This window comes from Amphibalanus amphitrite, unplaced genomic scaffold (genome assembly GCF_019059575.1).
Source record: "Amphibalanus amphitrite isolate SeventyFive unplaced genomic scaffold, NRLGWU_Aamphi_draft 000866F_arrow, whole genome shotgun sequence".
Classification (NCBI taxonomy): domain Eukaryota; kingdom Metazoa; phylum Arthropoda; class Thecostraca; order Balanomorpha; family Balanidae; genus Amphibalanus; species Amphibalanus amphitrite.
Window position 1 is genome coordinate 97915 of NW_024882360.1, and position 26132 is coordinate 124046.

The 26132-nt window shown below is 48.1% G+C and overlaps 1 protein-coding gene across 3 annotated transcripts in view; it reads right to left on the reverse strand.

The window, feature by feature from the left end:
• Nucleotides 1-10148: 10148 nt before the first annotated feature.
• Nucleotides 10149-26132, reverse strand: part of LOC122367398 (dnaJ homolog subfamily C member 8-like) — a 155403-nt gene continuing 139419 nt past the window's right edge. For 2 of the 3 annotated variants that reach the window (XM_043340441.1, XM_043340442.1), the window contains exon 8: nt 10149-10725. In XM_043340441.1, the coding sequence (XP_043196376.1) occupies nt 10603-10725 (123 nt within the window). In that variant the 3' untranslated portion in view covers nt 10149-10602. Of the gene's footprint in view, nt 10726-18432; nt 18518-26132 lie in introns of all 3 variants that reach the window. The other variant, XM_043340443.1, reaches the window with a different exon arrangement.

The following is a 26132-nucleotide window of genomic DNA, read 5'->3' on the forward strand; positions in this document are numbered from 1 at the left end:
CACTGCTTCCCTTGCCACTAATCACCGCGCGGCGCACACGTTCACCGCCTCGTCGCCATTTAAGTAGACAGCACGGCGTCCCGTTCAAAACTGTATTGCTTCCCGGCCGCTCACCCGAGGTCGTGTCACAGATACTGCCCGAGGCACCGGGCGAGTCCACTGGGACGAGAGGGGTGACCAGTATGCGAGGGAGAGAGGGAGGGAGGCCGCCGGTAGAGGCGAGAGCCGGTTATGACAAATAGTGCTGACCTTAAAGCATGTGACTAGTTCACCATAGTCCAAGGAAACCCCTGTATGTACAGTGTACACGGCAGCGGGCACAGAGCCAAACTAGGAAACTTTCCTGGACACATTCGATCCTTGTCTTTGATCCTTGTGTTTGAGCCGTTCCAGCCCACACCACACTGCAATATTCAAGAATTGAACGGACATTAGCGAAGTAAGTCGACATGATGGCACGATAGTTCGTCATATTGAAAGAACGGCCCCGCTTTCCTGTTGCGTACGTGCGCATGAGCAGTCCCAGAGCCATGTTGGCCTTCCGTACAGCGCGGTCGACATGCTCGCCAAACGTGAGCCTCTGGTCTAAGAATACACCCAGATCTCGCATCACTTGAACGCGTCAAGCACAACATCTCCGATCGCGTAAGCTGCCATCACTGGATTGCGCCGCAGTGTCAGACTCAGCACCTTGCACTTTTCCGGGTTCAGAGTCAGTCTCCACATATCTGACCACGAACATCGTGAGTCCAGCTGAGTCTGCAAGAAGTGCGCGTCCGTCAGGCTATCAACTCTACTGCACAGTTAAACATCATCCGCAAACATAAGGACATCGGTCTCAATCACACCGGATAGATCGTTGATAAAACAAGCAAAGAGCAGAGGTGAAAGTAGACCGCCTTCCGGGGTTCCTGAGCTCACATTTACCCAGTCTGAACACTTCCCATGAACCACCACTCTCTGCTTTCTTTCAGATAGGTATGAGGAAATCCAATTTAAAATCCACGTGCAGCGTGAGGGGTGTTTACAAGACCATCTTGCCGAATTGTTCGGTCGAGAAAGAATGTCTTGTAAAGAAGGTCTGCACCCCTCGCCCGTGCAGCTAACGTTATTATTGTTGCGTCTGCCGCCCGCGCTTACGGTGATTGAAATGGCTCAATCGCACGGTTTGCCCACGCCCCCGCCTTATGAGGCTGGCCAAGACTTCGCAAGATGGCTCAGAGGCTGCGAATGCTACATGCTAGCCTCAGATATCACCTCAAGCGCCCGAAAAGCCGCAACAGTTCTCACGCTGCTCGGACTGGAAGTCCAGGAACTCGCCAGAACGCTGCCCGACCCACCCACCGCTGCACCGGAAGAAGCCTCCGATGAGTATAGCCGACTGACCGCTAAACTGACAGTACATTTCGAAACTGCAGTAAACCCTACGTACGAGCGGGCTCAGCTCCGTGCAATTGCCCGGAAGGCTGGAGAAAGCTTCGCAGAATTGTGTCTCGTCTCCGTATCCAGATTCCAGGCAGACCGCTGTAAATATGCAGCCGAACAGCGGGACGCAGTCGTGCTGGAGTGCGCTGTAGCCCACTGTGCGGACAGGGAGCTGCAAAAGAAATTCTTCGGAAAACCGACGCTGACTCTTTGCGAAGCCTTGCAACTGGCTAAGCAGGAAGAGCAAATTAGAGCTCAGGTTGAGAGCTTGAATTCGGCCGCCCAGCCCACTGAGCCACTTGAGGTGGGTATGAACATGACAGGTTATCATTGATAGCGCATCGCCGGGCCACGGCAGCCTTTCAGTATCGTGGTCAGTGGTCGCAGCCCCGTGGGACAACTCAGAGTCCACGGGATCTCTCACCGTCAGCGACCCCACACTCAGAAACAGAAAAGCCCATTAGGTTGTCTCGGAGGCACCTGGCACGTCTTTGCAAAGAGCCACCCTTTTTTAGACAATTTTGTTTTTTATTTGGGCTTCAGTTAAACCACCAACATTTTTATCTCTTTGGAGATAATGCGTTGGAGACCATACGCTGGTGTACAGTCCTCAGCAGACTGCGTGGTAGGTATTCTTTTTTCGACAAAACCAGTAAAACTCAAAGACTATGTTGTCAGTCGGTCGGAACTCACTGAAAATAGAGGCGCCATGCTCTACTCCTTCGATTGGGTATATCACCAAACAAAGTATATGCCTTGTGTGGCAACAAAATGCAAAAGTTTGTTTTGGGGGCCAATATAAACTTTCGGATTTTGTTGCCAAACTGGATGGAAAATGAATGCGATGGTAATGCCAATCTAAGGTGCGGAGTCTCGCGCATCTTGCTGTTATGATTTCCGAGCGACCGATAGCATAGTATCCGCGTTATTCTCGGTTTTGTCGAGAAAAGAATACCTACCACGCAGTTTGCAGAGGGCTGTACATTGGTCTCTTTGGAGACCATACGTTGGTATACATGGGAAAAGTCGCGGCGCACCCGGAATCGAACCGGCAACCTTTCAATTAACGATCCGCAACTCTACCCATTGAGCTACCGAGGCACCTTTTTGTAGAGGCCACAGACGGCATTCTGTACCAGCGGCGGCGGCGGCTGACAGGCTGTCGTAACGACTTCGGTCGTGTTTTTTTTAGAGATTGGCAGCGTTTGTGGTGACGTTGGTCGTTGGCCAAGTGTGGATGATGTGCAGTGATAGAGTGGATGTTTGTTCACCTTTGATGGCATTTTGCCGTTCAAATGCGTTCAAATGCGCAGTTGTTGGGAAATCTCCTGGACGGGGGATCGCTACCAAGAATTTCTTTTGATGTGCAGCGCGCGGATCGAATCCGCGGACCGTCAAGACATTCGTTCATGGAGACACCTGGGGGGTCTTCTGGACAACGGCACGGCCTTAAAAACTTCCAATGTTATCTCAAAGAAGGTCGCTGTATCGATGTTGAGATTGATTGAGATAGTCGGCATACTAAACCTTGGCTTTCTGGAAATTTCGACATCTAATGTCTCCGTGTCAAGAGCATTTACCGGAAATTGAGACTGGCCGGATACCTCGGAGTAAACCAATCATCGAATGATCTAAAAACTGTTTCTGAGTGCAGGCCGGAGCCCCGCGTCACGACAAGACCCTCGCGCTACACCGTTGCCGGCGTGCTATCGGTGCCTCAGCAGGCGCCATGTTAGCGGAGACTGCCCATTCAAACACGCCGAGTGTTATGCCTGCCATGGAGTCGGGCACACGAGAAGTGCCTGCCGAAACCGAAGCCGACAATTGAGAGATAGTGCGTATGAAGTGTCAGAAGATGCCAAGATTCTGACATAGAATGACTTCTGACACAAGAAGTGTCAGAAGATGGAGGGAGCCCGCCAGGGAGAAGAGGAGGCTACGGCATCAACACGGTGGCAGACAGAACAGCTCCGGTGGTGGTCGATGTTCGAATGAATGGCAGGACAATCACCATGCAGGTGGATACGGCCGCCAGCCGCTCCATCATCAGCAAGGCCATGCTCACCAGCATGTGGATCAGCAAGCCTGACTTGAAACCGTTGGATCGCCCTCTGCGGACTTGCACTGGAGAGCAAGTTCCAGTGGTGGGCGTGGCCACACTGGAAGTCGCCTACCAGGATCAGAAGGCGATGCTACCTGTTGTTGTGGCAGACACGACAGGGCCGCCTCTGCTGGGGCGAGAATGGCTGGTCGCGATTAAGCTGGATTGGAGGTCCCTTTTCAGCGTCGACTCACTGCATAGCCTCTCCTCACCAGAAGCAGATCTAGAAGCCGCTCTGCAGAAGGACCGCGCCGAGTTCAGTGACCTCTTAAAGCCGGACATCGGTCGCTATAATGTCCGGAAGGTGTCTATTGAGATAGATCCGACAGTGAAGCCGATCTTTCTCAAACATCGGCCTCCGCCTTTTGCACTGCGGGAGGAGATCGAAAAGGAACTGGAGAGACAAGTCGCAGAATGAATTCTGGAGCCAGTGAAAACCTCGCGCTGGGATGCGCCAGTGGTGCCTGTGAAGAAGGCAAACGGTACCCTCCGGCTCTGTGGTAGTTATGACCAAACGGTTAACAAAGGCAGTCAGCTTGAAAAGTATCCGTTACCGAGAGTCGACGAGCTGTTCGCCGCCATGGCGGGTGGCCAGATGTTTACAAAGATCGATCTCCGTGAGGCTTACTTCCAGCTAGAGCTCGATGATGCAAGCAAAGAAGTGCTTACCATCAACACACACAAAGGGCTGTTTCGTCCAAATCGGCTAGCTTTTGGCGTCAAGAGTGCCGTTTTGATCTTCCAGCGAGAAATGGAGACGTTGCTGTCGGGGATACCGAACGTAGCAGTATTCCTCGACGATATCGCAGTGACGGGCCCCAACCCAGCTGCCCACCGAGAAAATGTTCGCGAGGTGCTGCGCCGTCTCAACTCGGCAGGCCTCCTAGTCAATGAGGAGAAGCCGGTCTGGTTGGCGTCTGAGGTTAAATACCTCGGGTTCAGCATCTCAGCCGCCGGTGTGCGAACCACGGCGGAGAAAACAGCTGCTGTGCAGGAGGCCCCGGAGCCGAGAAATCTGTCGGAGCTGAAGGCCTACTGGGGCTCCTGCAATACTACGGTCGCTTCCTTCCCAGTCTGGCCACTGTGGCAGCCCCGTTGTATGCACCGGAACGGAAGGGAGCAGCCTGGGCCTGGGGGGGGGGGGGGGGGGCTTCTGAGCGTGCCGCCTTCCTAAAGACAAAGCAGCTGCTAGTCTCAGCTTCGGTGCTGACTCACTACGACCTACGACTACGACCTACGACCTACGACTCACTACGACAACTACGCAATATAGGTACAGCTCGAACGGAAGAAAAAGTCTCAGCTATGAAATAAGCGGACAAATCTCACGACACAACCAAATTGGCGACGAGGATGAGATCAAAATAATCAAAAGGTGAGATCAAGCTGAGATAAAATGAATAAGACCTGAAAGGAGATTAAAGGAATGTCACAAGTGCGCAACAATTGTCGCAAGGAAAGAAAAATTGATTTACGATGCAAATGAAGATAAAAGGAGTTATCAAAAAGGGAAGAAAGTGAAAAAGGAACCAGGAAAATAAATGAAAGGTGTGAAATACCGGATTTGAGTTGCAAAAAGAGATAAGAATGGCTACAAGTCTGCCACCGCCACCGTGAATGCAAAAAGGTGAGGATTTTGGTAAATGGATCAAATCAGTGGAAATTTACATGGGTGCTCAAAATATCGAATCATCTGCTCAAAAAGTGAACATCGTGCTGCATCTTCTTGGACCGGATGTACAAGAAATTGTTAATACACTGCCTGATATAGCTGATGTAACCGACCCATTCGTCAAACTGAGAGCACAACTGAAAAGACATTTCAAGCCTCAAGTGAACAAGGTGGTGGAGCGTCATGTCTTCAACATGATGCATCATGTGATGCATCATGTCTTCAACATGATGCAATATGAAGGAGGTAGAGTAGAGTACGTAGCGAAACTGAAAACTCAAGCAAGAAAATGCAATTTTGAAGCGTCAGAAATGGACAATCTGACCAGGGAAAAACTGTTGGCAACGTGACCGACCATCCTCCAAGGTCAAGGAGTCAATGACCAAGGAAAGAGTGCTGACCCTGTCGCGTGCCATTCTGATACGGTTAACAGATGCAACAGTCAATGAACAAGTAAGAAGAATGGGAAGAAGTACAGAAGAAGAAGCAGTGAACAAGATGACGTGGCAAAACAAAGGAAGAAATGAATCACTGAACGAAACAAGGAAACCATGGAATGCAAATGAAATAAAAACTCATGAAGGAAGAGGCCATGGAAAAAAGAGCATGGTCAAGGGAAGACATGGAAAATGAAAACGATGAAGAAAACACGAAGTGGAAGTTGGAGAAAACTGAAAGGAGACAGTGCTTCAGGTGTGGGAAAACGAACCACCTCATCAAGTTCTGCAGGGTATCACCCTACGTCAGATGCCACAACTGTGGAAAACAAGGGCATCTTAACGCAGCATGCAGAAATGGAAAAGCACTGAATGTGGAAAAGAAGATGATGATGATGAAGTTGAAGAAATATATGTGTGTACCAAAGCACGCCAAAAAGGAAGGAAGCCATCAAATTGAACATGACCATCAACGAGAAATACATGACGTTCATTGTGAAACAAGCTGTCCGATAACCATGATTCCGGAAGCGCAGGCTAAAGGCCTCAACTTGAAGAAAACCAGATGTCAGCTCACATCGTACACAGGACATGAAATACCTGTCAGAGGAGTGACAGAAGTGAACGTGCAGTATGAAAGCCAAATGAAGAAGAAACTGCCAGTATATGTAGTGGGAGGAAAGGGACCATGCCTCCTCGGAAGAAACTGGCTGCATCAAATCAAGCTGAACTGGTCAAGTCTGGTTGGTCAAGTGAAAGAAAAACCTGAACCACAAAAGAAGCTGAAGAAGCTGAGTGAAGTGCTGAAGGAACATAAAGAGCTCTTCATTGACGATCTGGGAACCATGAGTGGTCAGGAAGCTGATCTGGAAGTGAAGAAAGACGCAGAGCACGTCTTCAAACCACCAAGGTCAGTACCGTCAGTACCTTACAGTCTGACTGATGCAGTGGAGAAGGAACGGGAAAGATGGAAGGAACTGGGAGTAATCGCAGATCTCAAAGATGATGAGCCAACGCCAAAGTGGGCAACACCATTGGCTGTGGTGCTCAAACCAGATGGAAGCGTACGCCTCTGTGGCGACTTCAAAGTGACGCTGAACCAGTACCTGAATGTACCGGTGCATCCTCTGCCGAAGACCGAAGACCTGCTGGCAACCATCGTACCTGCGAAATTCATATCTGTGGTGGATCTGTCACAGGCCTATCTGCAAATGAAGCTGTCAAAAGAAAGTCAGGAACTGTGCTACCTGAACACGCCGTTCGGACTGAAACGGATGCTGAGGCTCCCCTATGGAGTCGCGTCAGCTCCAATGCTATTTCAAAGAGCGATGGACCGAATCTTGAAGAAAGTACCAGGTGTCAAATGTCTACTGGATGACATCCTCATCACAGGAAAAACAGAAGAAGCCTTGAAGCGGCTGGATGAAGTGGTTAGAGGGCCTTGGATGAAGTGCTGCAGATCCTGAAAGCAAACGGCCTGCGCCTCAAGAAGGAAAAGTGTCAGTTCATGGCGAAGGAGGTCCGCTATCTAGGAGTGCGACTAGGTGAAAAAGGAATCTGTCCTAATTCCGAGCGAGTGAAGCCAGTGCTGGAGGCAAACGCGCCAACAAATCAAAGAGAACTGCGTGAGTTCTTGGGAGCTGTAACGTTTTCGGTTTTACAGCAAGTTTTTGGAAAATCTGTCGAAGATGGCGAAACCACTAAATGAACTCCTGAAGAAGGACAAAGAATGGAAGTGGTCAAAAGAATGTGAAGAAAGTTTCACGAGAATCAAAGCCCGCCTGGCATCTGCTGAAGTGCTCCGACACTTTGACGTGAAGGAAGAGGTGACTGTCATCACCGATGCCAGTCCACATGGTCTTGGTGCAGGGCGTACCCGAAAGACCTGTGCTGTATGTGTCGAGGTCACTCAGCGAACATGAGAAGAAATACTCGCAAATTGAAAGGGAAGGACTCTGCATCGTTTGGGCATTCGAAAGGCTGAAGCAGTTTCTGTACGGACGTCACTTGACACTTCAAACTTGTGACTAGTGGTGTCAATCGGTTACCAAAAATTCGGTATACCGATACCGAACCAATACCGATTCGGTATTCGGTATTATATACCAAAGCATTTGGTATTTTGTCGGTATTATGAAAATCAACTACTGCCATAAAAGGTTTGAAAGCGTTTTTGATAAACCTTCTGAACTCAAATTTGATTTGCTAAACCACACTGGATGAAGAAAAAATGGCAATCATGACACATTTCTCCCAAATGCATGATGTCCTAACAAATGGGCAAACACATTAACTGTAATATCAAATACATCAGTCTACCAATGTTAAATGGCAACTTATCAGTGTTAGCAAATTCCAATACCATGAGGATAATTATCTTACAAAGAAAGCCAATGTGCAAGACATAAACATGAATTAATGTTTAACTCACTGTATGCTGGAAAACATACTTTAGCTACCTTTCTAAAAAAATTCCAAAGCATTTATTAGTAACAAATTTGACTTTGTTTTGAGGAGTCTGTGATTGATCTTGACCTTGTCTTGCTCTCCATTTCACTGCAATGCAATTACATTATCCAAAACACTGTTTAATATAGTGTAGGAGGGCTCTTCCTGTTCCGCCGCCTTTTGCTCGGGCGGCTACATGTTGGCGCTTGACTGCCGCTCCAAGGGACCCCCGGCTCCAGACTGGCTTTAGGCTGGCGGAGCAAAAAAAAAAAAAAAAAAAGGACTCTGCCGCTGCCAGCGCCCGCGGCCGCAGGTCACGCGCCGTGGGCTATATGCCGAGCTTGCCGCAACTGGTTGTGCGCAGCGTGATGGCGGCTGCTGATTGGCTGGCGCTGTGACGCCAGGGCAGCCGCTGATTGGTTTCGCCTCTGCTTCGGTGACCAGAGGTCGTTTGAAGGTCATTCTGGAGCCGGGGGCATTGAGACTGGAGCTGGGGGACTTGAACTTGGACCTTGACTTTGGTTTTGAACTGGTCTTGGTGTTCAGAATATACTTTGACTATGCTTCACAGTTAATCATTCACGGCCATGTCTACAATAGCACTAGCTTCACCATTATCATCTAACATTGAAGGCAGCATTTGCCACTTCATCATCACCCCACAATTCTTCAACTTCGCTCAACATCAAAAAGCCTCTGTAGTGAACGATCCTGTCATGATCCTGTGGATAATTTATTTTCTTTAATTAGTGTTCTCTTTCCTGATCTCCTCAACATATACAGATCGCTAGCAACGTAATCATAAGCATTCATAAAATATAATTGCTTTTTGGCTTGTTTCGCACACAGCAGTTTCAAAACTGAACACATCTAAAAACATTTCAATGTCGCAGCTGCGCCAAGAACCTACCGATGTAGCTCAATAACTAATTGAAAATAATTGAACAACTTTGTTTTTCTGGTACTTCACTTTTCAGCAAAAGCGGCCTACAATCTTTCTTGAATTAATTTTAAGATGTCAAAATTTATGCAAGGAATTTTGACTTACGTTGAGTTAAGCAAACAAGAAAAGAAAAACTTTATTTTTTACAGTTTAATGCAAATGGCCGCCGCCACTGAGGCCGCCATTATGGAAAAGACTATTATAAGGCGCGCTTTAGCACTACCAATACCCACGACCCATGCACCGGCGCCCCACACAAACCTCCAACGCAACAGTAGCTGGTATTGGATTGCATACTTAAAGGGACCCTCCCACCTTCAAAAAAGTTAATGGATTGGCATGAAAGTGATGTCGCTCGGTTCAGAAAGAGCAAAAACGAATATCTACCAAATTTCATCGAAAAATATTCACCGGTTTTCAAGATATTAGACTTTTACTTTTGTTTACTTTTTGGGATCTCCGCTGTTCCTAGCGACTTTATTTGAAAGTGCGGCATTTGTTGCGCGCAAAGCAGCATATACCACCGCGTGCTACCAAACGTTTTAGTAAAAGATTTAAAATCGTTAGATCTCCGCTGACGTCACAAATTCTAAGGGGGCATACCAATGCATTAGCCCCTTAGAATCCGAAAACTGCAAGTTTGAAATTCGATATCTCCGAATTAAAGCATTTTTCGATGTTGTGAGTGCCCAAACCGGTATTTTCAGGCCATGGCCACCAATTTGGCTATCTCAACTCAAATCTAATGTTAAGGTGGGAGGGTCCCTTTAACATAAATCCCTGTGGCGCCCTTTCAGCTCCCGTCATCGCCCCTGTCAGTATTATACGCGCACCATCCAGAGTATATGACGTGCCCCTTCCGAAAAATGTCGCCCCTTCTTGATCACTCGGCACGCCATTCAACACCACCGACACGTCTCTTAACCCTCGCCGGCCGAGGGGGGGGGGGGACGGGTGTCGCCCCCCCCCCCATAGGGTTTTTTTCGCGATAGCTCCGAACACGCTGGCGATAGAGAGCTGAAACTCTGTGCTCGGTGCAGCAGGCGGCGCCGACCACCTGGCTGCGCCACTGAAATGTTGTACTGTCTGTCCCTCGCCACCGCACGTCCCTCACAGCTAAACAACATCACAACGGGTGTATTTGGCATCACTCGATGAACCACGACTCGATGAAATGACACAAGCATCAACATTGAGAAACACGAGCAGAGATTTCCCAGACAGATAAGCTGTAGACCGCTCCAATGCGACATTACCTGGTCTTGGAATATGAATCATCCTTGGTTGGTTTCTATAAGCCCAAGAGCCTAGAATACCGGGGTGTCGGAGCGTGCGGGCCGAAGACGGCGCAGAGCGCGCCCACAGGACACAGCTCCGCTGTCGCTGGCGCGCGGCCCTGGCCACCGGCTGCGTCGGTCAGCGCAGCCTGGCCCGGCCCGGGCCGGGCCCACCGAGGGCAGCCACCAGTCCGAGCTGGCGGCCGGGCCGGCTGCCCGAGCGCCGCCGCCGCCGCCGCCGCCGCCGAGCGTCGCTGCGCGCCACTACCGCCGCAGCCTCCGAAGATCGCTCCGCGACACTACCGCTGCTCCGGCTTCAGTTTGGGTGGACGGAAACCGAGCGGCTTGCCCAATTTAGCCTTTTTGGAGGTTTTGCCTGCCTTGAAGTTTTGCCAGCTGGTGACACGACCCTCTCGGGACTCCTGGGACAGAACAACGCAGCTCATCAGTCTGAGGGTAACCGATAATTTATGTTTAATTGTTACTTTGATGCTTAATATTTTGCCGCATTTATGGAATATTTTCCAGAAAAGTTGATAGGTTATGCCTATAAATATTGGTGTTATCTACAATGATATCCCGCGCCCCGCTGGGGGGGGGGGGGGGAGCAGAATCTGCCCCCTCCCATTTTTCGCCAATAACTTCAAAACGCGTTACGCCAGCGACGTCAAACTTTTAGTACCTTATTGTAGATCAATTTGACACGTTCCCTGAAAATTTGAGCGAAATCCGTCGGAAATTTTTTGAGAAAATGACGTTTTAGTGACGTCATGTTCGCCATTTTCGCCTCAAAAATGGCAAAATTTCAAATGCCGCTAACATCTTCATTTTTAAAGGAATCAAGACGTAACAAAAAAGGTTATACGTGATTTTACTTTGTCTATCAAATGGCTATCTCAGTTTTTTAATTTTGGATTTTGGCCCAAATTAAAAAGACTTTTTTGGGAGAATAATAAAATCCAAAATTTTGAGTGTATGGAAAAAAAAAACGGAATATATGTCAGAGAAGTGGTCTATGTACACCTACATATCAATTTTTAGAAGAATCGCTTCCAAAAATTTGTAACATGATTTTTTTTTGGAAGTTTTAGAGCTCGTACGGAAAAAACAACACTATTCGATTCGCCGTGAAAACTGCATCAGATAGACACCTTGTTAGGCCTAAAAAACTAACTTCAAAATTTCACCTCACTTGACCTGAACTTGACCTGAAATTCATCCAGATGTGGTCCATATCACTTATTGAGTGTGTCTATTGAATTCTATGAATAAAATGACCCATAAAACATGTGTCGCACATGCCCCTTTTCTATATTTCGTTTTTGGTGACCTGACCTGACCTTGACCTTAACCTTTGCATGATATTGTATGCGACGAATATTGTCTTGGTAACCTAAGAACACGTTTTGGGCAATCAGTCTCAGTCCATTCTTCGATAACTACGGTGCAAGGCCGATACTGTATGTAGAAACTTCCATTTTGTACCCTTGACCTGACCTTGCCTGACCTCTGACCTACTTAAGCAAAAAAAAATGGGCTCTTAAGATCCACCTTGTTGAGAGCTTTCGATTGCCGTCTTCCCCTTCTTTCTACGACCATCGGTTCGGAAGTTAGACGCGGGGGGCAGAATCTGCCTCCCCCCTCCTCCCCCCAGCAGGGCGCGTATGGCTGAATAGCCCAGCGGGGCGCGGGATATACGCAACCAGTGGCGCAGCCAGGATTTCGTTTCGGGGAAGGGGGTCATCGCCTCCAAAGCGGACCCCCTAGTGTGCGGGCCCCCCACCCATTTTTCAGAATCTTTCCATATTTCATACGCATTCTGCTGAGCGGGCCCCTTTACCTGCACGATAACCCTGAGCGAGTTTGAATCGGATTTTTTTTTTATAGAATTTTGATAGAACAATAGCTTAGTTATCACCCGGTGTTCAATTTCTACGCGAATTGACCATGACAAAAATATGTTACCATGACGTATGAATTCGTATCTTTCGAGGCCGAAATGTGCCCGTTCCGCAATATGCATAGCATATACATATTACATATGCAAACGGAACTGTTGCCTGCTTCTGTCGGAGTCGGACAGGATTTAAGTAGTCCCATGTGCCTGTCCTAAGTAATCTATTGGCTGCTGTAGTAGATTGTGCCTTCTTCATAACGTGAATTCGCACACAAGAAGTTTTAACCCTCGCCGGCACAGGGGGAGAGGATTATGCAACCCCCCTAAGGTTTTCGCGAATAACTCGCGTAAAAAACGGCCGATCGCGACCTAACTTTCAATACCCTCGCGTTGATCAGTTTTACACCTACCCTAAAAATTTCATGACCCTGACCCAAATGACCTTTGACCTGTGACCAACATTCCGAGACCATGTTTGGCCAGAATCGCGATTCGGCGTATGCCGACTCGTATTAGCCGCGCGTTTGCAGTCTTCTCGTGGTTTCAAGCGTTCTGTGAGTTGATGCTGCTCCCATGCACTAGGGTGGATGTCAAGGTCACCTGAAAGTTAGGTCAGGTCATTGACCTATGATGACCTCGGTACTTTTTTCGAATTATATTTGTTTCTAGGCTAGTTTTTGGAGCCGAATCCAAATTTAGCAACCGTTTTAACATTTACGAAGTAGTTTTGGTGCCTTCGTAACATATTACGAAGCTGCCAGAGGCGGCTGACACGTACTATGCGTTTCAGACCCTGTGAAACAGTCCTTTTCGGCTATTTCTCGTTGTATATGCATTTGATTTTAACCAAAATTTTGGCATTGGTAGTTTGATATCCCTACCTAATTTTTATCAATATGGTCTATTAACACTGCGGCCCTGGTGGCGCAGTCGGTTGAGGCGTCGACCCGCGGTGCGGGCGGTGCCGGGTTGGGGTTCGATTCCCAGTTCCGCCCGTTCCGCGGGCGTCGTCCCCGGCTGTGTCACCTGGTGTGGGGTAGGCTCCCACTTCAGCCGTAGCCTGGGGGTGGGGGAACAAGGGCCAGGAGGAGGAGGAGCCCTCCTGTAAATGCGAAATAAGTGCCCGTTGGAGCGAGGCCTGAATAAAAAAAAGGCACTTGTCATTGACTGATAATGTTAAGGTCGTCAGAGCCCTGCTTAGAGGCTGGCACAGGCTGGGCGCTGTCTCCCCTATGATTGATTGGTCTCAGAGGGTATCATCGGCTTCCTCTCGTCACGGGCAACAAGCTCGTTTTTTTCCGCGAAGCTCTAGCTCGATCATGGGCCAAACGCGAGGGGGACGCCCCTTGTGCCGTCGAAGGACGCAAAATGGCCGAAATGGTCTGTGCCGGCGAGGGTTAACGCGCTCAAATGGGACATGTAATGCATTGGGCCGGGTTTGTTGTGGTGTGGTACAGTGGTGCATAGACCCGGGAACAGGGGGGCAGCAGGGGCGCTTGCCCCCCCCCCCCCCACCAACTTGGGAGCCGAGGGGGCGGCGCCCCCTCAACATTGAGGCAGCGAGAAATGATCTTTGCCTCCCTTTTCCGGACTTCTTTCCTTATTGTTTTCTTTACACATCTAAACATCAAAACACGGCATTTTCCTTGCCATCTGTATGGTTTCTGCTGATACAGTATCGATTTCACAACATCTGCTATTGTCATCCCGCTTTGATTTGGACCTGATTTTGGCCGTAAGTTTGGCAGGCCATATTTTATACTGGACCATTTTGAGTCAACTTGAGAAATACATAACGCACAAGGGTGGTAAAATCGTTGCTATAGGTATAACACAGTTTACCCTCTCCGGGTGTGAGGGAGGGGTGTGGGGCAATGAGTGCACTGACGTGGCGCCCTCGGAGGGCGTGTATGGGATGAAAGCCCAGCGACACTAAGGGCTTGTGTGGTGCCTTCGGTTATCGGTAGCACCCTCAGAGTCACCGGTATATGGCCCTCAGACTTCAGAGCCGCCGGTAAGGGGCCTTTGAGGCACCGGTGTGGGGCCGTCATGCAGGTGCCGGTGTGGGCGCTCAGAGGTGCTAGTGTGATTCTCTCAGAGGTGCCGATGAGGGTCCTTACAGGCGAAGCTGTGGGCCCTCATAGACGCTGGTGTGGAGCCGTTACAGACGGGTGAGGGGCCTTTAGAGCTGCTAACGCGAACTCTCTACAAGCCGGCAGGGGGTCTCAGTGACCGGCAAGGGGTCCTTAGGCCGGCAGAAAAAGTCCTGTGGGGTCCTTAGAGACCGGCATGGTACTGTCAGACGCCGCACACTGGTCGGAAACGCTCCAGCGAGAGGCCATCGGCCTTTCCGCAAAAGTTTTTTGCTTGTTATTCCACAACTAGTGAAGCAAACTTCATAAAACTTTGCATACCTTCTCTGTCATATGTAAGTTATCATTTGGATGTCAAGCACTAAATATATGACGTGAAGCTGTTAAGTTATGACGTCATAACTGAGTATAATACAGGATCTAGCACCACTTTAAGTCAACAAGGGAAATTGGGAGCTGCTATTCGGGCACCGGGAATGGTTTCATGCACTCCTTGCAAGGTCCAGTACTTGACTTTAGCATTGTTGACTTTGCGTGACGTCATTTACCTATGACGTCACTAAGGCCATATAAGTTTTTCGTCAATAACTCCTGATCAGATGGAGCTAGAGAGTCGGAAAAGCCACCATTGGACTCAGGAAGACCTGCTGAATCGAATGATATGCGATATGACCTCCTTCAACCATTTTCGTGACCTGAGGGGCTCCGACCTGACCTTGACCCGAGGTTAACACCTTAACCCTCGCCGGCACAGGGGGATGCAACCCCCCCTAAGGTTTTTCTGTATTCTGTATTCTGTATTTATTAGATCGCCAACAGGCCCATCGCCCTTTTACTGACGAAGTCAGTTACACACAAGCAATACACAAGATGACAGTACCTACATAAGAATAAACGTTCGATAAAACAAGATCGATAAAAGTAAAGCACGTGAGTATGATGTAAAAGATCACATGAAAGTGCCTTGCGTAATTGTGAAGCCGATAGCGCGTGTTTTAAATGAGTATGAACTACCAGTAAAGAAGTCGGTGGTCGGGTCATGGAGCAAGAATGAGTTGCATGCAGCTGGGATCCTGACAAACAAACATCGTTGCACAGTGTTCACTCGCGCGCGCGGTGTGTTCCACAGAACCGTGCTCCTCGTCCTCCGTGCCGGTACGGCAAGACCGAACGCACCGACTAACACATCATTGTCCAGCTTCCCACGATGAATGTGGAATAAAAACATGATATCGTACTGTATGAATCTAGACTTGATGGAGCGCACTTTAAAATGTGAGAGTAAAACCAAGTAGTCCAGGTCGTCAGAGCGCCTGTTAGAGTAACGAGCTAACCACATCAGAAACTTGTGCTGCACTCGCTCGAGCCTTGTCAGGTGAGATGCAGCCGCTCCAGCCCATATGACACAGCCATACTCGATGATTGAACGCACATGAGCGTAGTACGTACACAACATGGTTTTGTGATGGTCATGGTTTCGCGAATAACTCGCGTAAAAAGCGGCCGATCGCGACGAAACTTTCAGTACCCTCGCATTGATCAATTTTACACCTAACCTGAAAATTTCATGACCCTGACCCCAATGACCTTTGACCTGTGACCTCTTTTCCGTGACCATGTTTGGCCGAAATCGCGATTCGGCGTATGTCGGCTCGCATTAGCCGCGCGTTTGCAAGCTTTTCGTGGTTTCAAACGTTCAAACATGTGATTTGATGTTGCTCCCATACATTAGGATGGGTGTCAAGGTCACCTGAAGGTCAGGTCAGGTCACTGACGTTTGGTGACCTCGGGTGACCTCGGTTCACTTTTTCGAGTTTTACATGTTTCTAGGCTAGTTTTTGGAGCTGAATTCGAATTTAGCAACCATTTGAACATTTACGAAATAGTTTTGGCGCCTTCGTAACATGTTACGAAGCTGTCAGAGGCGGTTGACACGTATTACGAATACCCGTCACAACCCCTACCGGTTGACCTGACCTGACCCGACCTGGTCTAAATGCTTAAAGACATCTCTGATTAAAACTAATACGATATTCGTGATCAGCACCCCGGAAAACCACATAGCAGCCACAATTTACGACTTTCTAACAGGTCCCGATTTTCCCGGTTTTCGGGTCATTGACCTGACCTGGAAGGTCACCCGATGACCTAGGACCTTAAAATTGGGTATCATCGGCTTCCTCTCGTGACGGGCAACACGCTCGTTTTTTCCACGAGGCTCTAGCTCGATCAGGGGCCAAACGCGAGGGGGATCGTACCAACCCCCCCCCCCCCCTTGTGCCGTCGAAGGACGCAAAATGGCCTGTGCCGGCGAGGGTTAAGTTGACTTCACCCGAACACCAAGTATAGCATTCAACGCGCCTGAGCTAGACAAACACGATTATGCCAAAATCGCGGCAGTGCGACCATTTTTGGCAAAGTAATTAACCTAAAACCGAGCCCGTGCCTTGTGGCACTTACCTGACCTAAGAGGTCACTGGCTGACCTAAGACCTTAAAATCGGGTAGTACCTAATTTTTGCGTCTTATAACGGCACACAAGCGTGCTTTTTTCCGCGAGGCTTTTCTCTCTCTCTCTCTCTCTCTCTCTCTCTCTCTCTCTCTCTCTCTCTCTCTCTCTCTCTCTCTCTCTCTCTCTCTCTCTCTCTCTCTCTCTCTCTCTCTCTCTCTCTCTCTCTCTCTCTCTCTCTCTCTCTCTCTCTCTCTCTCTCTCTCTCTCTCTCTCTCTCTCTCTCTCTCTCTCTCCTCTCTCTCTCTCTCTCTCTCTCTCTCTCTCTCTCTCTCTCTCTCTCTCTCTCTCTCTCTCTCTCTCTCTCTCTCTCTCTCTCTCTCTCTCTCTCTCTCTCTCTCTCTCTCTCTCTCTCTCTCTCTCTCTCTCTCTCTCTCTCTCTCTCTCTCTCTCTCTCTCTCTCTCTCTCTCTCTCTCTCTCTCTCTCTCTCTCTCTCTCTCTCTCTCTCTCTCTCTCTCTCTCTCTCTCTCTCTCTCTCTCTCTCTCTCTCTCTCTCTCTCTCTCTCTCTCTCTCTCTCTCTCTCTCTCTCTCTCTCTCTCTCTCTCTCTCTCTCTCTCTCTCTCTCTCTCTCTCTCTCTCTCTCTCTCTCTCTCTCTCTCTCTCTCTCTCTCTCTCTCTCTCTCTCTCTCTCTCTCTCTCTCTCTCTCTCTCTCTCTCTCTCTCTCTCTCTCTCTCTCTCTCTCTCTCTCTCTCTCTCTCTCTCTCTCTCTCTCTCTCTCTCTCTCTCTCTCTCTCTCTCTCTCTCTCTCTCTCTCTCTCTCTCTCTCTCTCTCTCTCTCTCTCTCTCTCTCTCTCTCTCTCTCTCTCTCTCTCTCTCTCTCTCTCTCTCTCTCTCTCTCTCTCTCTCTCTCTCTCTCTCTCTCTCTCTCTCTCTCTCTCTCTCTCTCTCTCTCTCTCTCTCTCTCTCTCTCTCTCTCTCTCTCTCTCTCTCTCTCTCTCTCTCTCTCTCTCTCTCTCTCTCTCTCTCTCTCTCTCTCTCTCTCTCTCTCTCTCTCTCTCTCTCTCTCTCTCTCTCTCTCTCTCTCTCTCTCTCTCTCTCTCTCTCTCTCTCTCTCTCTCTCTCTCTCTCTCTCGAGCGGGCCCCTGACAGAAATTTCAGCTGACACTCCGACCCCCCCTGGCTGCGCCACTGTACGCAACGTTGCCGCATTCGCACATTTTTTTAAGGAAAGCTGTAAAAAAATGTTGACTTTACCAGGTGAGTTGCAGCCACTCACGATTGATATAGGTACGAACAGGTGACGGGGATACCTCCCCGGTGGGGAACGGCACGTGTATCGCCTGACGAGGTGGGATATGTCGGATTGTTTGCTTCATTTAATGCTCAATGGAATAGCTGCGACTTTTTACAAGACCCTCTTCCCATTTTCATTTCTCGCTGTCAGCTGCTAAGCTCCCTATTTCGACTATCCTCATGCAAAATAAGATGCATTGAACTAACAATTGACCCACGCTCCGCTGGGGGGGGGGGGGGTTGTAGGTTTCTACGGTCTGCTGGAAGGGGGGGGGGTTGAAAGCCCCCTTCTAACTCGGCTCCTGGGCAGGGGCGTAGCTTTGTTTACTTTGTTAGGTGCCCCCCAACTTGAAATTCTGCCACCCCAACATCCCGTTTGCCCCCCCCCCACCAACCTTGGTGGGCGCCCCTAGGCCCGAAAGGCGCCCTCACGAGCCAGCGGCGTCATAGGAGCGCCATCTTGCAAGGGGGCGCCATCGCCTATGAAAATGAGATGCGTGAATGGGTGGGGACACCACATTGCGCCGCGCGGGGGGAGATGTGGCGGCCCGTTGGCAGGGCAGTCTCGGTTGAGACATGTATACTTGCTAGTATGTTTGTGTCGTGTTAATTTCACCATCATCATCATCAGTTTATTGAAGTCTCCAGTAAATGGCTTTTCAGGCCTCTCGTCATACATAATACAAACACAGTAAAATACACTATCGGTAAGAACAACACAATGAAAATATAAATGTTAAAAACGTGAATACGGTTAAGATTGTTAAAAGTATTGACAGTCAGGTTCAGCTATGTCCGACGATGCACTTGGAGGCCATCTCTCGATTCCATGTGCACACACTTCTATGGGGGAAGCTGCGCCTGGCGCGCTCAGTGGAGATACGAGGGACTTCGAGCTGGCCTCCACATGCGCTCCGAGTGCGCCGGTCTGTTACGTCCGAGCGGCGCTGCACAATGTGAGCTAGAGCCGGCGGCACGTCAGATGAGATCAGCCTATCGATGAGGGCCACGTCTCGCTTCGCCAACATGCCCTCGAAGCGCGCCCATCCCAGAGCTCGCAGGGCTGGGGTCACATGCTCCCGTCGGCCCAGTCCAGTGACGACACGTACAGCGAAGTTGATCGCTTTCTGAATGCGGTGCTTTTGGGAGGCAGTACAGCCTCCCCACACAGTACAGCAGTAAATAATGTGCGGGAAAACTAACGCCTCAACCAGCAGCTTCTTAGTTTCAAGCGAAATCTTGTGTCTCAACTTGGACAGACCGACGAGAACATAGTAGCAGCGGCGCGTTACCTGCGACACATGTTTCTCCCAAGTTAATGCAGAATCGATATTAAATCCGAGAATTTTAGCAGATGAAGAGGGCTCAATTTCACAGTCTCCAAATGTGATTTTCATGTCAGATTCACACTTTTTCTTGGGTGGCTTAATGATCAAAAGTTCGGTTTTGCTTGGATTAATTTTGAGTCTGTTTTGGGTAAACCACTGCAGCGCCACCTTTAGGGTATTTTCAACGCGCAGTTTGAGAGAAGCCAGGTTTTCGGCCGAATCACAGTCTAAAAATTGCACGTCATCAGCATACGTAACTTGTTTTCCGTGAGTCAAATGAGTGCTCAGGTCGTTAGTAAAAATCAAAAATAGCCTCGGGCCCAAAAGGGACCCTTGAATTCCGCCATGTGTCACCGGCAACACTCCTCCACCGCCACCCTGAATTTTCTGAGTTCTGTTGCGCAGCCAATCGTCGAACCAGTGACTACTGACACCATACCATCCCAATTTAACTAAAAGTCGCTCATGTTCTACACTATCGAAGGCGCGAGATGTATCAGCTGCTAGCAAAGTAGTTACATGGCCAGCCTCTGTGTTAGCTAAAATAGTACTAATAGAGTCGATCAATGCAGTTTCCGTCGAGTGTCCTATCCGAAAACCATGCTGGTTCTCGCACAGTACGTGATTCTGGTCGAGATATGGTGACAGTTGGTTACACACGCAAGTTGGTTACACACGCAATTTGGGTTGAATATAACAATAGCCCCTTTTTGTACAGCTACAGTGTTTTCCTGGACAGACTTTTTTATAGAAATTTTGTCCGAATGGATGAATGGGTGGCTATGGGCCCGGGTGCCCGCTAAGCAGTGCTTGTTGCGAATGACACCACGGACCCACCACCCCACCTTGCCCGTGCCCGGTTCACCGGTGATAATTTGGATCGAAAGTCAAACGTGCCGCAGGTAGATGGCGGCACGGTCCTCCCGGGTCTAGCGTGGCCCTCTCTCGCCAGTTGCCAGCTGGCTTAATATAGGAACGCGGGTCAAACGACGTGGAGCTTCCCGGCCGCGAACTCGCTGCCACCGAGTTAGGCGACGGACGCCTTATCCACTAGGCCACGGGGAGGACTTGGTTGTGAGGTTTGCACTGAGATTGGTTACGCATAGCATAGCTGACTGTCTCTGTTTGCTGGCAGCTCGAAGGGGAAGCGGAAAATGAAATTCACAGGGCTTCCTTAACTTCCGAGACCTTGCAACTTTTATGTCCGTAATTTTCCACACAGTTCACATATGGACAGCTCAATGACGTGACCTCACAAGTACTAAGTCAAAAACAGAAACATTAAAATTCGTTTTGATGATAAAAATGAGCTCAGACTATCTTTTGCACATGGAGTCGTGTCGCTTCACTCCTTGCAAGATCGGTGCTCAACTTTTCCGTTTTGAACAATGTGCAACGTCGTAAATGACGTTCCATAGATATCGGAGTTCTTTTCATTAACCCGGCAGGCGGTGGGCCTCCCGGCCACCTTCCGCGCGGTGGGGGGGGGGGGGGTGTCCCCCCGTATCTCCAAAACTACTGGACAGATAAAAATCAAAGGCGTTCGATAGCCCTGTCAAATTTGTCGATGGAAACCAAATTTCATTGACCTCGGGGTCACCGATGACGTCACAGGTCAGGTCAAACAAAATGTTTCACCGTTCACGGTTCTTCTAGGGAATGCGCTAAAACACCGACGAAAACGCATTTTATCGAAAATCAGCGATAGGGCGTCAGTTGCCTAGTACATATGTTGCTATTACAGGTCACTGACAATACCGGGTCAGGTTACAGGTCAGGTCACAAAGGGTCAGCACATGAACCCAAATTTACTAAGGTTGTGCGATGCATGTTTTATGGCCAATTTTTCATTTCCAACTCAATGGTGTTGGTTTTAAGACCATCGGGTACGGCTTAGGTCACTTGATGGTGGAGGTCAGGTCGAGGTCAGGTCAAAAAAGGTCAAATTTCAAAGTTGATAGTTTTGCATAAAATGGGCATTGATTCGATGCAGCTCGTCACGGGGAGTCTATTGGTGGTCTTTGTTTTGCGCTACGAGATCTAGAATTGCTAAAAATTGAGTTTGAAAATTTGACATCATCAATTTTGAAGTTTTTGTTCGCTATAATTTGGCCAAAAAAGAGGTATCGATCTCAAATTTGGTATGTGGATAGAAGGCAGTAGGACTATCACAAATATTCCGGCTTTTTGATATTCAAAAAAAAAACTTTTTGAATTTTTTGGCTATTATGTATATTCAAAATCTATCTAAATATTTTGGGGGACCAAAATCCAAAAAATTCAAAAATCAGAGGTAGCAGTTGTGTGGCCCTGTTAAATCTGCACCTTTTAAGTCTGAAACATGTTTCTGTATCTCCAAAGCTGTAGGCCTGACAGCTCTTCCCGCGAAACCTTTTTTTGGGTCGAAAATGGCAGAAATGACGTCACTCTGACGTCATTAGCGGCCAACCTATCATAGCCTTTGGAAAAATGCTAATCACAATGTGCAATAGCTATTCATAGGAAGGTACTGAAAGTTTGGTGACGATCGGCGCAGCTGATCTCGAGATATATGGAAAAAAAAACTAAGGAAGGGGGCAAAAAATGCCCCCCCCCAGTCCCCACCGCCTGGAAAGTTAACTACCGCTCAGACTGAAATACAGGGTGATCCGCATTTAAACATCCACAAGCTATCCTCTTAATTACAGGGTGATAATTAAGATGGCATAAAGCCAGAGGCGCAAGACATATATTTAACCCGGCGGCCGCTGGGCCTCCGCACCACCCGCCGACCGCTGGGGAGGGGGGGGGGCATATAGTTGCCCCCCTTTACTTCTGCGACGATATCGTCGCTACGCGAAGAGATAGAGAAGCGAAACTTTGCACACATCTCCCTGAATACCTAGCCGAGGTTGTGTCCAAATTTGGTGTCGATCCCATTTGAAATGACGTCACAGTGACGTCATAAGTGAAATTATAGATTTGCGCCTGTCATATTTCTCACGATACATCAGATATATGGGACCGAATATAAAGGGTCGATTATGGTCAGAAACTAGATGGAAGTGTAGTTAGATGTTTTAGGATGACAGCAGGTGCTGTCTAGTTCATTTACAGTTGAGTTTCATGCTCAGCGTCATCAGAAACGGTCCATATCGGAAAACGACAAAACTTCATGACGTCACTGTGACGTCATCAAGCCACCAAACTTTCCTCAAATATTGCTTAGGTATTTATTTGAAGCTATGCCAAGTTTCACGTTCGTAGCTCATCAGGTTTCGGAGATATTTCACAAAACATAAAGGGGGGACAACTTTATGCCCCCCAGCGGCTCGTGGGTTAACCCGCGCCCCACTGGGGTCTGCGTATAACACGCTCTACTGAGGGGGGGGGGGCTCTTCATAGCCCCCCTCCAGAGCCCCCTCCTAACTCCGAAACTACTGGGCCGATCGTCAAAATTCAAACGGCGTCTGATAGCCCAGGAAAAACTGTCGAGCGACACCTAATTTCATTGACCTCGAGGTCACCGATGACGTCACAGGTCAGGTCAAAGTAAAAATTATTAGCATTTTGACTTGTTCTTACTTTGGGCTCTGGCCGCCGTCTTACAAGTCAGATCAGGCTCATTTTTGGTTTACACACTCGTGAACAAATGCTTTAGATACCCTGAGGGTACCAAACTTGTACTTTGATGTTCAGGTCAGGGTCAGGTCATCAGAGGTCACGGAAATATTAGATCATGCGTCGGTCACGTGACACATTATTTATGGTCCATTTAGGCCATATATTTCGAATTTGATGTCGTTTGTGTCATTTGAGGTCATTTTGAGTTGAATTTAGCTTAGGTCAGGTCACTTTCAGGTAAAAAAGGTCAAATTTTGAACTTATATTTTTTTTTACAAAAAAGGTGTCTAATGGATGCAGTTTGAGCTCAGGAACACGATGGTGCTATTTATATTGGTGTACGATGTAAAATACCTACTGAAAATTTGATTTAAAAAATTAAAATTGTGAATTTTTTGCAATAATGCGTAAATTTGGCCATTTTTTAAGATATTTAGCTAACACTTTATCATGAGCATGTGTTCTATCACATATATTCCGGTTTTTCGAAGTCAATTTTTTCTGTAAAAACATAAATTTTGAATTTTATAATAAATAATTTTCAAAATTTTCAAATTTTGAAAATCCGAGATAGCAGTTTGATAGCGCAGTCTATTCTGAGTCCTCTCATGCAAAGAAAATGGATCTAACTCTTAAAAACTGAGCTCTTGGGAGCGATTGCCGTGGTTCAATGTTTTGCGTCGAAATCGGCCGAACATGACGTCACTCTGACGTCATTTCCGGCCGACCTATGGTAGCTACGAAGTTCATATTTTGACACAAGGTGTGAAATTGATGCAGCCAAAGGTACGGAAAGTTTGGCGTCGATAAGTCACGCGGTTTGGAAGTTATTGCAGAACAAATGGGAGGGGGGCTATGAATACCCCCCCCCCCCCCAGTGGGGCGCGGGTTAAATACATAAACAGCTCACCGTTGGAATGATAAATCTTAGACATTTTACATCACACAAATAGAAATCAGTTGTGACACTTCAGTTGTCGTCGCTCGAAGAAAACGTGCTTCTCCGCGCGGCAGGACTCGGCCATGATGTTCGCTCCGTGCACGTTCTTGTATGGAATCAACTTCTGTGAATTCTTCGGCGAAGGAGACTGTATTCTTCCTGCGGGTGCTTGCTGTAGCGCGAGCCACTGTTCGTCACTCAATATCACCCGTTCGTTTTCGTCACTCAATATCACCCGTTCGAACCATTGTTCCGCTACACTGAGCCAGAAGGCGCACGCTTCCTTCCAGCCTCGATACCATGCTGTCAGCGTAGAGGTTGGTCGTTAGGATCGAACGAAATGGTTTCCATTTCATCATCTTGTGGAGGATTGTCCTTTGGAGTTTAAAAATGCCTTAAAAATGACATGTTTCTTAATGCATTGCGAGCGTGAATATTGGACAGATTTCTGAAAAATTGCTAGACTCTCTTCACCTCCCAGCGCCAGCAACCGAACAAGAACCCAGCAGGCAGCACCCCTGGTCACCCCGCAGTCTGGAGTTTTTCCTGCTTAGACTTCGGCGTCTAGCCTCAAGCAACGCGCTGCTGTACTTACCAGTGATGTCAATTACGGAAAATCGTGGTACCGTTACCAAACCAAATACCTACAATACCCATGGAAAAATGCCGAAACCGAGCCGACTTGGGAAAAGGATGGAAATACCAACTTTTTACCCAAATCCTCAGCCTCTTTTACACTAGAGAACATTCATAATACCAACAAAATATCAAATGCATCTGACTTGAAATACCAAATACCAAGTTGGTATCGGATTGGTATCGGTACCTACACCTAAAATTTGGTATCCGATTGACATCTCTAGTACTTAAACAACATGCGCCTGGTCAACCATCGACTAGCTCGCACTGTTGAGAAACTGGCCGACTATGACTTTGAAATCATCTACGTTCCAGGGAAGTCCAACTTCGCCGCTGATCTCCTCTCTCGCGTGCACACTGGAGACCCCTCAGCAGTCGCCGACAGACTACCAACCTGCCGCCGACAGACTACCGGACGGACTGGAGCTCTGCAGCACCGGCCGCAGGGCGGTGCAGGGATGCCTTGGTGGAATGCCTTCGTCACTGGAAGACTGACGAGGAAGGTAGTCCAGTCGACAGCGGGGATGTGCGCCACAGCCGCCACACGCTGGTTAATGAAGCGCTTCAGTCCCCAAATAGGTATGGTTTCAAGCAGGGGCATTCCACGATAGATCGTTAAAAAAAATTGACACCCACATATTTAAGTTTTCATTTAAAACTTGTCTAAGGGGTTGTGATGCGCGGGAAAGCCAACTGTGGCAAGGACTTTTTTTTTCTTCGAGTAGGTAACGATTTCCGAGACAATCACATCGACACCTTTTTTTAAACCCCACATCTGCTCTCCCGTGAATTTCCGGGAGGCACGAAAGATCTCCTTTTAAAAGTGTCCAATCGTCCGATCCTGATCGAATATGTGTGTTCGTAGGCCTGTTCTGGTATTACTTTATCTGCCAAGACAGACAAAGTTGAGAAAAATCGAGTGATTGTACCTTTTTTGAAGGTCTCTAACCAACTTGTCTGAAATTCACCGGAGAACAAATGTGGGGTAAAAAAAAGTGTCGACATGGCCCATACCTCCCGGTGTATTTTGATGGATCGAAAAAGCGCATGATTTATTTAAAGTTATCTCGAGACAAAATAGTTGATCCCAGGTGCCCAATATCAGGCACACTTTACACGCAAAAGGCGATATCACGTAGTACGTACACAGAGTGAAAAACCAGATCTAGCCACTGCCTACTGGAAGAAAATTACCAAATTACCATTTCACAAAACCGACCCATACCTCCCGGGTCTTCCCCACTGGAAGCTTCGTGGCGATCGGCCGCTTTTTACGCGAGTTATTTGCGAAAAACCTTGGGGGGGGGGGGTGCATCTGTAGACATGGCCGAAAGAGTATGAATAACTCAAACGTTAGAAATATATACGATATATTAGATAAACCAAACTATATTGTAAATCAGCCAAATCAGAATAAAATAAAAAGATGTTCCTTGTATAAAAGTTTGTTCGATTCTGTCATTGAACAAAAATAAACACCTTTATAAATTCTCGTGAAAAATCATGCGCCACAATAAACACAAAACACTTCTAATAAGATGAAAAAGTAAGTATTTACATGTATATAGCTGCGTTAGGCACCCTA